Source organism: Helicoverpa armigera, chromosome 27 (assembly GCF_030705265.1).
Source record: "Helicoverpa armigera isolate CAAS_96S chromosome 27, ASM3070526v1, whole genome shotgun sequence".
Taxonomy (NCBI): Eukaryota; Metazoa; Arthropoda; class Insecta; order Lepidoptera; family Noctuidae; genus Helicoverpa; species Helicoverpa armigera.
Genome location: NC_087146.1, coordinates 2,745,899 through 2,762,373, shown reverse-complemented (window position 1 = coordinate 2,762,373; position 16,475 = coordinate 2,745,899). Strand labels below are relative to the sequence as shown.

General features: G+C 35.2%; 1 protein-coding gene across 1 annotated transcript in view; it reads right to left on the bottom strand.

Annotated features, from left to right (window-relative positions):
- Np (Notopleural) overlaps positions 1-16,475 on the bottom strand; it is a 45,761-nt gene that overhangs the window by 14,068 nt on the left and 15,218 nt on the right. The window contains exons 3-5 of the mRNA XM_064042095.1: positions 6,738-8,090; positions 2,799-3,218; positions 2,307-2,381 (exon numbers count right to left, since the gene is read on the bottom strand). Coding sequence (XP_063898165.1) covers positions 2,307-2,381; positions 2,799-3,218; positions 6,738-8,090 — 1,848 coding nt within the window. The remainder of the gene's footprint in view (positions 1-2,306; positions 2,382-2,798; positions 3,219-6,737; positions 8,091-16,475) is intronic.

The window sequence follows — 16,475 nt, the reverse complement described above, 5'->3', positions numbered from 1 at the left end:
GAACAATACATATCACCTATTTCAGTTAAGTTTTAAAATTATTTAGAAAAACGTTATTTGATTTCCTAAAGTACATATATTTTTTACCCGACTACCAAGAAGAGTATGTATTTAATTTTGTATGCATTTAATATTAGTTTCATATAATTCGAAATGATGCTGATTGAAGCCATATAATAACTTTTAACACAACTTTTAACGCGTTTTAGTTATAGGTAGTGCTTTTTTTGTTTGTTTGTTTTACCAGGATAGTTTTTTATATGTATTGTAAATATGTTAATATATATGTAAATAAATAAATACGACACTTTTAACGATCGGAGTAACTTTAATCCTCAGTCTATCTAGCGACAAGTTAACAAAGTAAACTGATCAATATGGATATGTGTAAATCTGTAATTAGGAACGCTAATCCGCCCGTCCGTGACTGTGGGGACATTTTCATTAATTAACTGCTAGTGTTAGGCTTAGTGTACACGAGAATACTATTTAGAATGTTATACTAGAGCTGATCACTTGGGTTTGAGAATAAAAGTACTTTTGAAAATTTTTTGTAAGCCTATGAGAGAGAGTGCTTTTACACAAGACAATTTTCTGAGCAGTTTTTATATGAGCGACGTAAAATAATCGAGTAACATCGGCTAGCTTAAAAGCAAAAATGATCGTAAGTATAGGTACCCCGCATATACGCGCGGAAAATAGTAATCCTAAAATATAGAAAACTATTTTTCATTCGCTTCAATGACTCGTTAGAATATCTAGTTAGAATATCCAGAAAATTGCAATTTCTTTTTAAATTTCCTTTATAGAAGGGGGTTTCTCAAGTATATGAAAACAGCCGCAGGAAGGAAGCTATTTATCAAAATCTACAGTATATTCATTGAAACGTTCATCACCATTGAACACACAGCCTATCGGTCAAAACAATGGCGTCTTGTAATTAAGCCGTAGTTAATAATCTTACAATTACCAACGTCATAGCATGGGTAACTTGTACTTCCTCGCTATGTTTTATTATTGTAGTCGTATGTTTTTTATTAGTAATTAGTTTACTATGACTTGAAATAGGATACCTGTTATGAAGATAAGAAAATTGATTAATCTTTGTAACTATAATCATGTCTATCCTTTTCCCAACTACGTTGGGGTCGGCTTCCACGGATGCAGCTGAGTACCAGTGCTTTACATGGAGCGAATGCCTATGTGACTGTGACCCCTTCAACCCAATTACCCGGGCAACCCGATAATTCTTGAAATCACTGGTTTTCAGACTTTCTGGGTTCTGACTATCCGTAACGACTGCCAAATATGTTATTGCTGCAACCTCATAGTTGGGAAAAGGGTCGGCAGATGATGACTACGACGCACGTCAGATGGTCAATCGATTCTAATTTCCTAATTGAAATACGCCTGCGTCTGACGTGGAATTGTAACAAAAACTTCTACTGAGTACTGAGTAGTATTGGGAGGCACGGGGATGTAACACCGGCAAGTCCCAGCTGCTTTATGAAAGTTACTAAAACCAACAAAACGTTTCGGCCCAAACCGGGAATCGATCCTCGAATCCTCGTGCACAGCCAGCTAGACCTAACGAGGCAGTTAGTAGATAGAGCTCATAGGAAGAGTTCTTTAAAAGTACAAGTATTCTCATAGTGGAGATATGGAATTCTAGATGTCAGATGGGCAGTCAAGGAATGGAAAGTCTTGGAAATCAAGACAAGTAATTCTAAGCTTCACTTAAGAAATAGATCATGTGACAATGATGATTTCGTGACAGAAACTCTTCACAATATACGCGGAAACCACAAACCGTGATCAGAGTAAATCGAGGCCAATTTTCTAATTTAGTTTAATTGTTAAAGTATAGTTTATTAGTTTTGCTATTGATTTATAGACTTCAACAATGATAGGAAGATTGTAGTCATAAAGTGACTGATCAGTTTATGGTGACAGGTTTCGCAATTTTTGCTGTTGCATTTTTTAAATTAAGTTTCTTTATTTGACATGAAAGTTCTTTTGTTTTTATTGTTTATTGCGTAGTGAGCAAGTATGTCGTTTTTATTTTATTGGAAATGCAAAAGATATTGAGATATTGTGTGTAATTTTAATGGATTTTGAATTGGTATCTTTTAAAAGTACCCTGCGTAATTTAAGTTGTTTGGTATTTATATAGCTTTTATATTTATGATTAGATTTCGTATTACTTTTAAGGTATATATTTTGTACCAGTGTTTTTGAAATGTTATTTCGTTATATGTTTGTTATATATAAGCATATTTTTTTAATTAAGTTCTGTAAAAACTTACCATTCTTATAATCGGACATGTTGATGGCTTCTGTTGTTGTTTCAGGCAGAAGAGTTGTTGTTGGAATAGCTGCCTCTGTAAAATAAATATATTCAATCAAACTACTTATAGAGGTATACATAACTTAACTTCATGACAAATGGAATATGAAATATGAAACATTGAAGGTATGTTTCAAATCGGAAAAGTAGTTCCCGAGACTACCAAAGTGACAACTTTATAAATAGAAGTAGGTATAAATTGATAGAACATAGTCTGGTTCACCCATGCTGTAAGTAACTTTGTTTTTATCGCCTTCACGCTGAAACGGTTAAACCGAATTAGATAAAATTAAGTATGGAGATAGCTGCTACGTTGGAAACGGAGAAAGGCTACTTTTTATCTAGATGTGAGATGTAAGTCTTAGAGAAAGCGGACAACGACGCGGGCGGAAATTAGTTTCCTATACAAAAAAGTAAAGAAAGATTGATTAGTTAGATATAGGTAACTTACCAGTAGGTTTAACAGATTCCGTAGTACTAGAACTAGTACCATTCTTATCACTGGCACTCTCAGTAACATTTTCCGAAGAAACCGAACTGAAAGTCGTGAGCCCAACACTGGAAGTCGAAGTCGGCACCGTTGGCGACAAAGTCACGTTGACAACAAACTCTATCGGCTGTTGTGTTGTTGATGACGATGTTGGTACTTCAGCTGTTGATGTAACTGTTGTTGATGAAACTGTTGGTACTTCTGTTGTTGCGGCTGTTGGTGGTTGTGTTTCTAGTGAAGCTTCTGTTGTTGTAGTTGTTGGCGGTGCCTGTGTTGTTGTCGTTGTTGTAACTGTTGTTGATGATACTGTTGTTGTAGATGTTGGTTCTGTTTTTGGTGGGACTGTTGATATTAGCACCCAGCCTTCTGTTGGCCATTTTTCTGGAAATTTGAATGTTATTGTTAGTTTTATTGGTGTGAAATATTTTTATAAATTACTCCGTACCTATGGTTGAATACTGTTGGATTATGTACGAATACAATGCAACATTGAATGCCATTGTCACACACTTTTTTGAGAACTGTTTACAATGATATGATTGCGGACTTACAACACAGTACAGTATTAAAAAAAAAGAAACAAAGATTGAACTAAATTATAGGAAAATATGTCTTAGAAACATTCGATTTTTCAACCTCCTCCTGTTTGGGAAGTCGGTTAAAATTTTGACTAAGCAGAATCGTTAAATTTCTATTTTCAAATCAAACCCTTTAAGCTATATTCGATTTCTTGACTCACTAATCGATTTTATCGACAACATTAGGTAGCCTACCAAAACCATAATTCACAAATCCACGAACAACGTTCTAAATTCGAATACATTTTGACAGCTGTCACGATTCTCGTGACAGTTGTAAGTAGAACGCGATGGTCACGGCAAGCTCGTGATCGGCTCAATTGAGTACCGTTTGCAGTTTGGAGGTGAGCCAAGAAGGTTTAATAATAGAATAGTATGGGAAATGGAATTATAGGTGAAAAGGTAAGTAGATAGTACAAAGACAGCCTATCTGAACTCCTCATCCCAGTTAACTGGACAACCCCTTGGAAAGACTGTTGAAAAAGTTTCTGGCTACCATACACACAACGAATGCTAAATATGTTCAAAAGGCAGCTGGGACCCACCAATTTGACGTACCATCCGAAACCCCGGGCATCTAACTCATGACGATATACATAATCCCCATACCCATAAAAGAATATACCATGCAATTTTTTTTCTTAAACTTATCATCAACCCATGCAGTTGTTTCTTAGCCTCCAGAATTTACCAGCAACAAATAAAAGATAACTTTTGATATTTCTTACTTACCGTCAGTTGCACAAAGTTATGTGTTGCACAATGTTAAATCTTTTGCTGACTCTTTCGTTGCCAACTAGATAAAAAGTGTTAGCAATAGATTTAAGTAATGAAGCTTTAATTTTAAACTAGCTTTGTGCTACTGACGGTTAGCCACGAACTTCTCGGGAATAAGAATCACACCACCAACAAAGTCTACAGATATCTCTCTATGCCTCAATAATGAATAAAAGAAAGTGAGCCCTCTAAATAACGACAATACAATGAGTTTGACCCGAGTGTGCTCGTGTACGGCCTATATACGTGGCTAGTTTAAAGAGTAGCTAAAGAGCGAGGAAACGACTTACCGGCTGTGGTTGGTGGTAGATTGAAAGTATATGAAACAATTGAAGTAAGAATATGTCCCAGAGAGAACAATACACACCCTAAGTGTACGGTAAGGGGAAAGCATATAGTATATCCGATCATGTCTAGAGACAGACAGATGGTCGGAGCAGACATATGTATCTTAGAGTATTATTGCATTTAGGCAAAGATAGTGTAAGACGCTATGCTGCTCGGTGATTCGACAATTTGAAGAAGGCGGTGGGTAATGGATGTGTGCCGTTGATCGGCTGGGATCGTAGGCAATCATTTGAGGATTGATTGATTAGGCTACTAGTCTACGTTGAGCAGTGGAATGCAAAGGGCTGATATAATGATGACACAAACAGACAGACAGAGATGACTGACAGACGCATCCAATATATCGACCTATGTTTTAGACTTAGGGAACGTTATACATGACCTATGGGCTGTCTTCTTTGCTCTTATTGATCAAAAAAGGTACATCCAAAAAAAGTTAAGTACTCAAAAAAACTAAGTAACAACATTATCTATAGTTTAGCATTTTTTTTGTAGAAAACCTGTCAATTACTATGTCAATAAAGTCAGATCAAATATTAAAAGGTAAACAGTGTGCACCGGTAAGGTGACATTATCACCGTTAAAGATGACCGATACATTGCAAATACATAAAAACTGTATAACGATATTACTAGCTAAAACAAGATTTATTTAAGTTACAATATTTGTATAGGTCAAATCTTACAAGTTAAACCAAAACTACTAAAGAATAGCCTTTGCCCAACAGTCTTAACAACATAGCATATCACATAGAAATCTCAAGAAATCCTGACCGATTTGAAAAATTCTGTCTGCGTCAGGTAGCCCATTTATTGCGATGGAAGACAGGTAAAGAGATTTTAAGAAAATTATAAATATGTCTGACTACATGGTCTACAGTTTACTTTATCCAAGGGATGCGGGTGAAACAGCTGACTGAAGCTTCTGACAAAACAATAAGGGCAACAATCCACTAAACTGTAACAATTACATACATGAGCAAACACACATAAATTCGCATGAAACAAGTAGGTATAGTGTACTATTGGTCATTGAACTTGCAGACAAGCGTAGGTGACAAACACGGGTGACAAAAAATACATGGCTTCAATTTCATGCGGTATTTTGTGGCGTCATACCTATATACTGTGATTTTGGGATAGTCAATCTTAGAATGCCAATGAGTTATAGGAAACATTCACTATTAAAAAAAAACGATTTAAAATCAATAAAAAACCTGGTACAAATCACACAAACAAGGAGGTATATGAAGTGTATGAAAGAACCAAAGATTTTCATAGAAATTAAAACTTTTTTAAGAAGAGACATAAATGTTACAAAAAACTACAAATATAAACAATACCACTGACAATTAGCAACAAGAAAACAGAAAGACAAATATAAGATTTGCATTCTAACCAACCAAAACCATTCAAGTAAAGGAACCAGAAAATATACTTCACAAGTAAAATCTCTATCTACTTGACATTCATGAAATAAAACTAATCTAAGATAAGAAGAATAGTATAATTACTTGATAAAAAGATAGTGTCAATCACTACTTAACATTCTATGAATAGAATGAATTTTATTTACGAGTTCAAAAGCTTTTTTGTGAGAAAAGCAAAGTTTTTTGTTATGCTATTGATATGCCATGCCACACTCATAGTCATAAAAAAACATAGTAACAAGCCTATTCTAAAGAATAAATAATGTTATACAATCATTGCTATTTTACCAATTAGTCATTCTGTCATAGAAGCTCTCCATTCTTAAACTGTTTATAATTAGTCATTCACTTATGTGCTGAACGAATTCATTATCAAATGAAGAAGAGACTCAATACGGACGCCAGTCTTAGACAAAATCAGCCATGGTGGCTGTTCTCGAGCTTAAGGAGATCAGCTAGCTGCGCATGACATATTATAGTGCACAAGCATTTGCGCAGACACAGGTACGCTCTCTAATTCTTCACTCTCATAGCCCGATGGGACGGCAATCCGACACCACCGGAGAGAGATCAGGCGCAGGACCGACATTTACATGCTCTACAATGCATGTGTGTATCAATCACCAGCTTGTGAATCGAACCCAATACTATGTGAATAGCATAGGAGCCGCTTTTTGCGATGACTCGACCAACGCTGCAGCCCTATTTAAGATCAACCCTGATCATACTCCTAAATTAGCACGTTTAAAGTAAAAAGTTCAAACTTACCATCAGATTCAGTGATCTTCTCAGGCTCCTTCGTAACGACTTCTTCAGCAGTCGTCAACGTCTCAACTTTAGTTGACTCCGTAGACACTGAAACAACCACTGGTGAAGTTGGGGCTTCAGTTTCAGTGATCAATTGTTCAGTGACTGTTGTTGAAACTTCAGGTGCCTCAGTAACTTGTACTGTTGTTTCTTTCACGGCTTCTGTAACTGTTGTTTCGACAGCTTCAGAAATTGTTGTTTTGTCTGTAACTCTCTCTGTTTGTGTTGGCTCTGGTGATGTTTCTGTTATTTTCTCAATCTCAGTCACTGGATTGGTTTGTTCAACAACTTTTTCTGTCACAGTTGTTAAAATTGTTGTTGATGAAGGTTGTTCTGTTGTTGTTGTCGTCGTCGTTGTAGTTGTTGTGGTCGTAGGTTCAACAGTTGTTGATGATGAAACTGTTGTGTTGATATATGTGATGGAAACAGATGATGGGCGTGTGAATATGGGTTTTGAGCTGGTTGATTGAGGTAATATGGTTATGTTAAGTCTAGGAGGAATAGGCAGAGGTTTTTTCGTTGAAGGTCGTTTAGATGGAGGCCTGTATGGAGGTTTTCTGGTAGTATTGTAAACAGGCTTTACGGGTCTCGGCTTATAAGTAGATAAAGTATATTGAGGTCTTGTGTGGTTATAAGGTTTCTGAGAAGAAGGCCTGAAAGTCGGCCTCGAAGGCTTACGAGTAGGTTTTGGTTTTACAGTCGTAGTTGTTATTTTTGATGCTTCATCGTTGTCAACTTGAGGTTTTTCTGTTACTACATTGTTCTCCCCTGAAACAGTTTGGAAAGTCGACAGTTTCATAGGCAATTCAGTCACTGGTGCTTCAGTGATCTTACTTTCAGCTTTCATAGTAGTTTCTACAATAGCTGATGTAGTAAACTTAGCATCATCATTTACAATCTTATTATCAATAGTCGATTGTTCATCTGATTTCGTCTCTAAATCTGCAGCCTCCGTTCTATCTTGAACTGTTTCAGATTTTTCAGTGACCGTAGTTTCAATTCTTTCAGTAGTGGTCGTAGTCTTTTTAGTAGGGAATATATCAGGAATCTTACTAACTGTAGTTTGAACGATTTGAGGATGTACAAAATTAGCGCTGTCTATAGAATTATCTTCGATGTTGTTCAGGATTTGTGGTAGGATCGTTTTGTCAGGTATTTGACAGCAGGATCCAAAGTAGAACCTGTCTATGCAGGTGCCGAGATGGGACCCGTTGGCTTTGAGGCAATCTATGGCGAACATACAGAGGCCTTCTTGACCGGACCTCCGGGATATGCACGGCAAGTGTCTTATATTCCTAGCTAGTGGCACTGGACCTGGAAAGAGAAAAAATACATAGGTTAAAATTGATGAAAAATACATACGTTTTGATGTATGATGGCTGTGGATAAAAATATTTTTGGGCTGTTTGAAAAGATATGTAGGACATGGGGCTTTTAATTACTTATTGTTTTTTATAATATTTATATGAATAATCATTGCACCGTTTAGAAAAGAGAACTTGCTGAAATGATAATACCATGTTATGAAAATGACAAATACGTATTTTTATTGTGTCTAGTAGAAGTCTTATTGAGGTTTTGAATATTCAAAGTTAAACTTTGTGTACCTAAAAACTTCTCCTAAGTCTGAAAAATACTAAGTTGAAAACCATATAATGCAGGTCAAACCTTGTACCCTCCTATTTTGAAGTCGGTAAAAAATTGCACAAAAGTAGAACATTCGAGAACAGAGGTAGTCGATATTATATTTGCATAATCTTTTTTAAGTGGAGTCCGAGCAATGCTCTCGCGAAGTTCACACACTTTTTACACGTAATATGAATCATGTGTTGTTTGTCTGTTTGTGTGATTAATTATCGTACTTCCTAAACTGTCGGACCGGTCTTAACGTCTGTTTTGGAATTTTCACTGGATTTATTTCAGGTTTAAGATAAAGTTATTTTCATCGAGTAATTCAACTTCAAGCAAACGAGGTAATGCTGCCAGCCTCTTGGGCACGCTCCCAGTCGACAGCGTTGGGGTTGGGAACGATATTTTTTTATGCCTTAATTTTTTTTAGTTTTCGGTTTGATTATAGAATAGTTTTTAAGTAAATGTAAATATGAATTGAATAATTTCCCCACCTTGTTAATAGCTGCTTTTTGCGCTTTAAAATATATTAACTCACCAGCAACACATGTCTTTCGGTAGTCTTTAAACAGCGTTTTTTTATATATTTTTGGAAATAAAGGCGTTTTTTCTAAGTAGCAAACGAGTATAGAGAAATCTTTAGTTCTCTAATTCTCTGACACTAAGTAAATACTTATCGTGTCAAAATATAGCAATCGTTTTTACCAAAAAAGTTGGACGCCATAGTTAAGTAAATCGTGTGTCTATTATTTTATTTATTACTGTAGGTACCTATTGTATTCAATGACATTGTTATAAAAACTTTGTGTTTTAACTTATTTTAGAGGTCACCTATAATAATATTATAAATCTGACGAGTCTGTTTGCTTGAACGGGCTAATCTTAGGAACTAAGTACTCGACCAATATGATAAATTATTTCAGTGTTAAATAGCTTATTTATTGAGAAAAAATAAGCTAATTTTTATGTATGTGCGTGGAGTAGATAGTTTTCACGGGACACGAGTGAAACCGAACTGACGAAACTAGTTATAATACAGAGGTATAGTTTGTCGAAAAAACTCTGATCAAATTTTATATTTTGCATGATAAATAGAAGGCCTTTTATGAAATCCTATTAATATAATTTCTTCCTATATGACATCCTAGGCCTCCACGTAATGGGCGTTATCAAGGTCGTAATATATTGTATCTAAATTCAAGGCAAAGCTTGACAAATTAATTGGTAGTTCAACATAAAATTACAAGTAATGCAATTTTTTTATATCTATGTAAAAATATAGTGTTCCAACAGAAATTATATTTTTTTTATTCATTATGTATTTTAGGAGATATTATATTTCATTAGATAGGCAGTCGCTTCTTGTAAAACACTGGTACTCAGCTGAATCCGGTTAGACTGGAAGCCGACCCCAACATAGTTTGGGAAAAAGGCTCGGAGGATGATGATTATGTATTTTAGGAAGAAGGGTATTCTCAATGATGTGTATGTCTAAACTAGAAGTTCCCCATGGTTTGATCTACTGTGATCTGAGGGTCTACTTCCCGCATCCGGGTAAATATAGCCTGCGACGTCCTTTTTCGGCTATCGGTGCACCAAATTTCTTTTAAATCGATTCAGTAGTTCCACTCTCACTCTAGACAGATAGACAAAGTTACTTTCGTATTAATAATATTAGTTTATCAGTGATTTATAGATCTTCTTGATCGATCATTGCAGCGACCTCTATGTACATTTCAAGCTATCATCTACTACAGTAGAAGGCTTCTCGAGTTAGTAGTTATGCTCAAATTCGATAGATGGCATTGTTATAAAACTATGCATAGAATGACTAGGTTTCTGTGGTACTAAGAAAATCTAGAGCAACGGGGTAAAGCTTGCAATTAATATAACTGCTAAAAAGAATTACTGTTGTTTGTTTACAATTGGACCTACATAATTAATCTAATATCATGCTTATATCTGTACTTGTATTGTGAAGTAAAGCATTTGTTTCTTTGTACGCGCTTATCTCAGGTATTACCGGACTTATTTGAAAATTATTTCAGCGTTAGATTGCCCATTTATCGCGGAAGGGTGCGGGTGGAATCGCGGGGAAAATAAGTTTAACCATTGATAAACACAACAAAGATTATTTTATCCTGTTTTAAGCGTTTGTAACGGGTAAAATGGGCCGACCTATACTAAAACTTCTCTGTCCGTCTATCTGTCAACAGGCTGTATTTCACGAACTGGGATAGTTAGACATTTGAGATTTTCACAGAAGGAAGATGCATTCCTGTTACCGCTAAAATAACTAATACTGTAAACAAAGATACAGTACAAATGTTAGATGGTAGGAGCCCATACCACAAGCGTTTTTTTTTTTGTAGAAAATGATACAGAACCCTTCATCCGCGATTCAAACTCGCACTTAGTCAGTTTTTTTTTAATCTTAATATGTACACACATAATTTGTGGAAGTGTCGGTGTCCAGCAAGCGGCACTGACCATTGAATCGTATAACGGGTTAACTACTAATTTGAGCGACAGGTTAAACTCCAAAAACGAGTTTGTTGATATTGCCAGTACGTAGGTGAGGTACAGAAGTTCTAGTGTGTTTGGTCTTCGTAAAGGTGAAATTCCACGGGTGTGCGATGCTGTGACGCACATAATACATAGACATAATTTGTTCATCTGGTTTACTCGCTCTAGCAAACAGTAATAAATTATGTGCCATCATTTTTATAAAATGTAAAGTAGAATCTCGTCATTAGCATTCAAAAGTATAAATGAATGGATAAGGACTAACGAAGCATTTAAAAATCCAAACATTTATTCGTTTTGTTAACTGTATTTATGTTTTTCACGCTAGTAAAAAATGCAATGTTAATGATTAAAGTAGAACAACTATTTAGTAATCTGTGGTAGAACTGTCTTCTGTCTATCTATTCTTAAAGAATAGCTGGGGATTCCAAATAGAAATACCTATTTGAATATACCCTAGGCTATCAATGTGCTTTAATTGCATTGACATTAAAATACCATAGGTTAACTAGTTTCTAAAACGCATATAAATGTACGTAAAAAAATAGGCTAATCAAGGAAAGTTCACCAACAAGCACACATGCCAATAAGTACAGTCTATCCACAAATCAAGTATAAACTTCAAAGCACCTACTTAAGGCACTTGCAATACAAATGCTAAACCAGCACGGAATTTAAATACGTCTCAATTACCACATACAAGGCGTTTACTAAACAGTGGCAAAGCCTTAGACGTTTGATAGTGTAAAGGGGTCTACACACCAAAGCCGCTGACCCGGCGGCACAGCCCGGCGGCACGACTGCCGCGGCATGTGGTGTTCTAGTAATTGTCAAATACTCTATGAAAGCCGGCGGCATGATTGTACAAAATACGGCCGGCGGGTTGGGCCGCCGGGCTGTGCCGCCGGCATCAGCGGCTTTGGTGTGTAGACACCTTAAGATATCTGCAGAAAACTAAGTGATGGTTTTGTTTAATTTGCTAATTTGATTTTAACTACGATAATATAACAATTTTAAACCAAATTTTAAATGAAGACTGTTTACAAAAAAGCTCATAACTTTCAACGATTTTGATGAAACTTTTCTAAGAACCATCGGTAAGAACTTTCGTCTGAAAAACTGCATCCAAATCGGTACATCGGTTTAAGAGCTATAATGCCCCAGACGGACAAATTAAACATAGCAGTCAAACTTATATCGACCCTCTTTTTGCATAGAGCTTAAAATTTTCTCTTATTTAAATGAATATTTTTCGACATTTTCATACATACATAATACATACAATATACGCGGAAAATATAATCCTTTTTGCTTTTATTTCTGTGTAAAAAATCTTTGAATTCTATGTAATGGACCTTCTGCCGCCCAACCTGCGCAGTGACACATCATATTCACGTCACAGCAGCACAGAGTACCGTTTACAAACCAGTCGGAGTAGCACTCCTGACATACTTATAATTGATATAACATAACCTAGTATTGTGCTAGATTTATGTTAGATTTCGTCTTATTTGAGGATTTTGTTAATTATGAATTTAGTAGTGTAGAAACACGTTAAGGTACCAGGATCCTTGGAAAATCTCTGATTACTTTCTTTCTTTCTTTTCTTATCTTATGTTTATTTTGGATCGATGGCAGAATTGACTTGAGGTATCAAAAGCCTCATTGTTCTATTTTAAAAATATATAATGTAAATGTTTTTTTTCATTAATTTAATTTTCATTTGCATTAATTTAAACAGTAATAAAACCACTAAAGTCTACATGCATGTGTTCTCAGCTGCAACCAATTGGAGGCTGACCCCAACGTAGATGGGAAAAATGCTAGGCAGATGATGATGATGAGTTCTCAGTTCAATTTGACCAAGTCTGTATGTCTACCATGTATGTTTGTCCGCATGTTTCTCGGTATGTCAACCATTTAAAAAGATTTTTACTGATAGTGATTTTTCTATTCTTGTTGCACCAGACTTTTTACACCTGGTCTTAGGTATAGTTGGACCTTTAGGTCCTATTTTTTATGTTTTTGATGTCTCATATAGGATTAGTCAGACTAACTGTTTTATATGCGCTTACATAACACAGTTTCAGTTTTGGCATGAGTCACTAATAAATGAATAAATGTTTGTTTTTATGTAATCAATATACTACGAAACAGCTGTGACTATTTCGGTGAAATGTATTATCGTATAATGAGTCATAGCTCACACAGGATATAATGTATTTGAATATTAATTGGACAAATGCTAATACTTAGGATCATTTAGAATAACCATACATAGGAATAAATAGAATACTGACAACCGTTCTACCACGAAACTTTTTAACGTCTGTCGAACACTTGTCTAAAAAAAAGTCAGATTATAAAGTTAAAATAAGGTCCGTTTTGCGGCTATACTTTTTTAAACAAGTGTTAAACAGATTTTTAAGTTTTTTTAGTAAAACTGTTTGGCTTAACTGTTTTAAAATAATGAGAAATACTTACTTCAAAACCACCAGAACAACATTCATTATTAATGTTAAATCTTATCAAGATTAATAACAATGAAACACACATAAATAATAATTATTTCACGGACATGCTTGAGAAACATTACAACTCACAAACTTGTGTTTTGAACAATCCTAAATAGGTACTTAGTGTTATCTTGCTGTAATTTCAGCATGTAGATTGCTAAAAGTAACAATTCAGAATAATATAATGTTGCTATTAGATACTTTACTTCCTTTTCCATAAGTACCTAGAACTATAAGCATACGAAGAGATATGTATGCCTTATGCATAGTCTCTGAAACTGCTGAACCGATTCTACAGATTATCTCATAGTATGTAAATGACAGCAGCTTGTAAATATTAATGATTAAAAAAAACCTTCTCCTTTCTTTGGAAGTCGGTTAAAAAGGAACAACAATTAATTACGCCTGCATTATATAATGAACAATTATGCAAAAACAATGCAAATTGTAGAGTGTTAATTGGTTTATTTGTCCATTATTTATCCTAAAATTCAGACAGGCTTTAAAATCTACGGAAAAACAATCATAATATAACTGTCCTTCTAAAACTACAAAAAGGAAAAAAGCATAAACATTCACCACTTAATTGTTAGAATATTTCGATTTGGCAATACCGCGTGGGTTTTCCCATGCAGCATTCATCAAACAAAAAGAAAGTGATGAATCATGCTCGCGGAGACAAACTCTCCTTATAAGATGACATATAGACATTTAACTAAAGTTCCGCACATATTGTTTTGTATTTTGTTTGTCCCAATATTTTATCTATCTCTTGTTTTGGTTAATAGAGATAGAAAGGATAGAATATAAGATAGTTTTGGATAATTTTGATATTAGCCCCATCCACAGTCTTTCTTTACTTAATTAAGTGTATATACCAGTTGTTAAATCTTAAATATTATAGCCGTACTTGATCTACACTAACAATTCAAGCTTCAGTTGTTTATTAAGATATGCTAGCAAACAAAGTTTTTAAAATCCGGTCCGATTTTAAAAACTATTTCGGTGTTAGACAGCCCACATTTCGAGAAAGGCTGCCTTTTATCCAGATGCGCAAAATAGTTCCCACTTGACATGATAAATCCTCTCACGTGAATTAATTTATTTTGTAGAAACATCAAATTAAAGTCCAGGATGCAGATAAAACCTTGCTAGATTATAACTAGTTTCCTACATTATAGTTAAGTAGACAAATCACTGTGGCCACCTATCAAGACTGGGCAGTTTCCTCATTAATATCTCTCATAGTTTATCGCTTTCTAGAAAGCTTTCCCGCTAAATGATAGCAGTGACAGTTTAAACCTTGTGGGTATAATAATTGCGGACTACCGTTTATATTGTATACATGGTGTTACAAGAATGTCATACCCTATGTACCTTATACCGTACCGACTATGTAATGAGATAGGTTTTTAAATGACATCTTATAAAGATACTATTTGCAATGTCTCAAAAACGGTGCACTGTATGATTTTCGTTTAAAAATATATTTCTGTAAAATCTTATAATTTACACAATATAGACCTATGATTTTTACATAACAACACTTTTAAGCTCCGATTAAGAGAGCCTTAGTAATATAAAAAATGGATTACTCTGTTTCTCATAGTTATACCTAAGTTCTGAGAGAATTACTTCCTAAATAACCTAGGTTTCTGCTAGCAAACAAAATTGGTTCAATAGAGATTACTCCTTACATCTCACAAATCAACCTCTTTACAATATAACTATACATTGATCTCTGAGACATTTATAACGGATATTCTTGTACCACCCTGTACACTATTAATAGTTGTAGACAAGTTCTCGTACGTATGTAGAAGGACTGGATCTGCAACTGGGTGTGCACGCGCACTCAGTTCAAACTTCCCTTCCCTATCGCAATGTTTTTGACATGTAACGTTAATTGATTTTGTGTAGATAGTAATAAATAAGTAGCCATCGTACCACAAAAAACTTTAAACGTCTGTTGAACACTTGTCTAAAATATGTCAGATTATGACGTTGAAATAAGGTCCGTTTTGCAGTCACACATTTTAGACAAGTGTTCAACAGTTGTTTAAGTTTTTGTCGTAAGGCTGTTAAGAGGACGAATTGGAATTTTTGGCGCCAAGGATCTCAATTTTTCTCAGTAAATACAAAACGGATCAAAATACAACTTGGTTACCTGAAAGTTCATGATATAAACCTTATTTTGTTAGAAGTGAAAACATGATTAGGTAACTTTTATAACAGAGAAAAATATATCAAACATACCTCTTTTTAAAAAGAGATTCACATATTATGGGCAAACGGGACCGATTTAAGCCTCTTAACTTTTTTAGTAGTTGAGTATATACATACTCTTTAAAATTGTAGAAGGAATTTTTATTAAATTATCATTTCTAAATATTAAAATTACAAAACCATTTTGCCGCTTACGACTTTTAGTTATAAGCTAGCGCGCGTATTGTTATCCTCGCCCCGCTCAGACGCTCCGACCCCTTTTGGCGCCTTAGATGCGCGTGCCGGTTATGGAATTATTGTTGACCAATTCCTCGTCTTAAAGTTCAAGGGTGGGATCCACCATTTAACTGTAACGATAACCAGCCGTGAAATTGCCGGCCATTGGCCAAATCGGCGATTTGACTGCTGAATAATACGTCCAAGGCTGATTTTCGGTCACGGCAGCTGTTCTCATATAAGGAGATCAGCTAGCTGAGCAGGACATATTATAGTGCCACAGATGCACTCACTATTCCTTCACTCTCATAGCGCGATGGGACGGCAATCCGACACCATCGGAGAGAGATCAGGCGCAGGATCGACATTTACGTGCTCTCGGTGTATACCCATGCGTCGGTATCAATCTCCAACTTCCAGACTGCGAGCTACTTTGTGAAAATTTATAATCCCCAAAACAATTCAATTAACTTACTGTACTTCTCTTTATGTTTGTGATTTCCTGTATTATTAAATATGTTATTATATACAATAAAAAATTATCTATCTGTCTATCCACATTATGGAATTACCCAAATACTACACG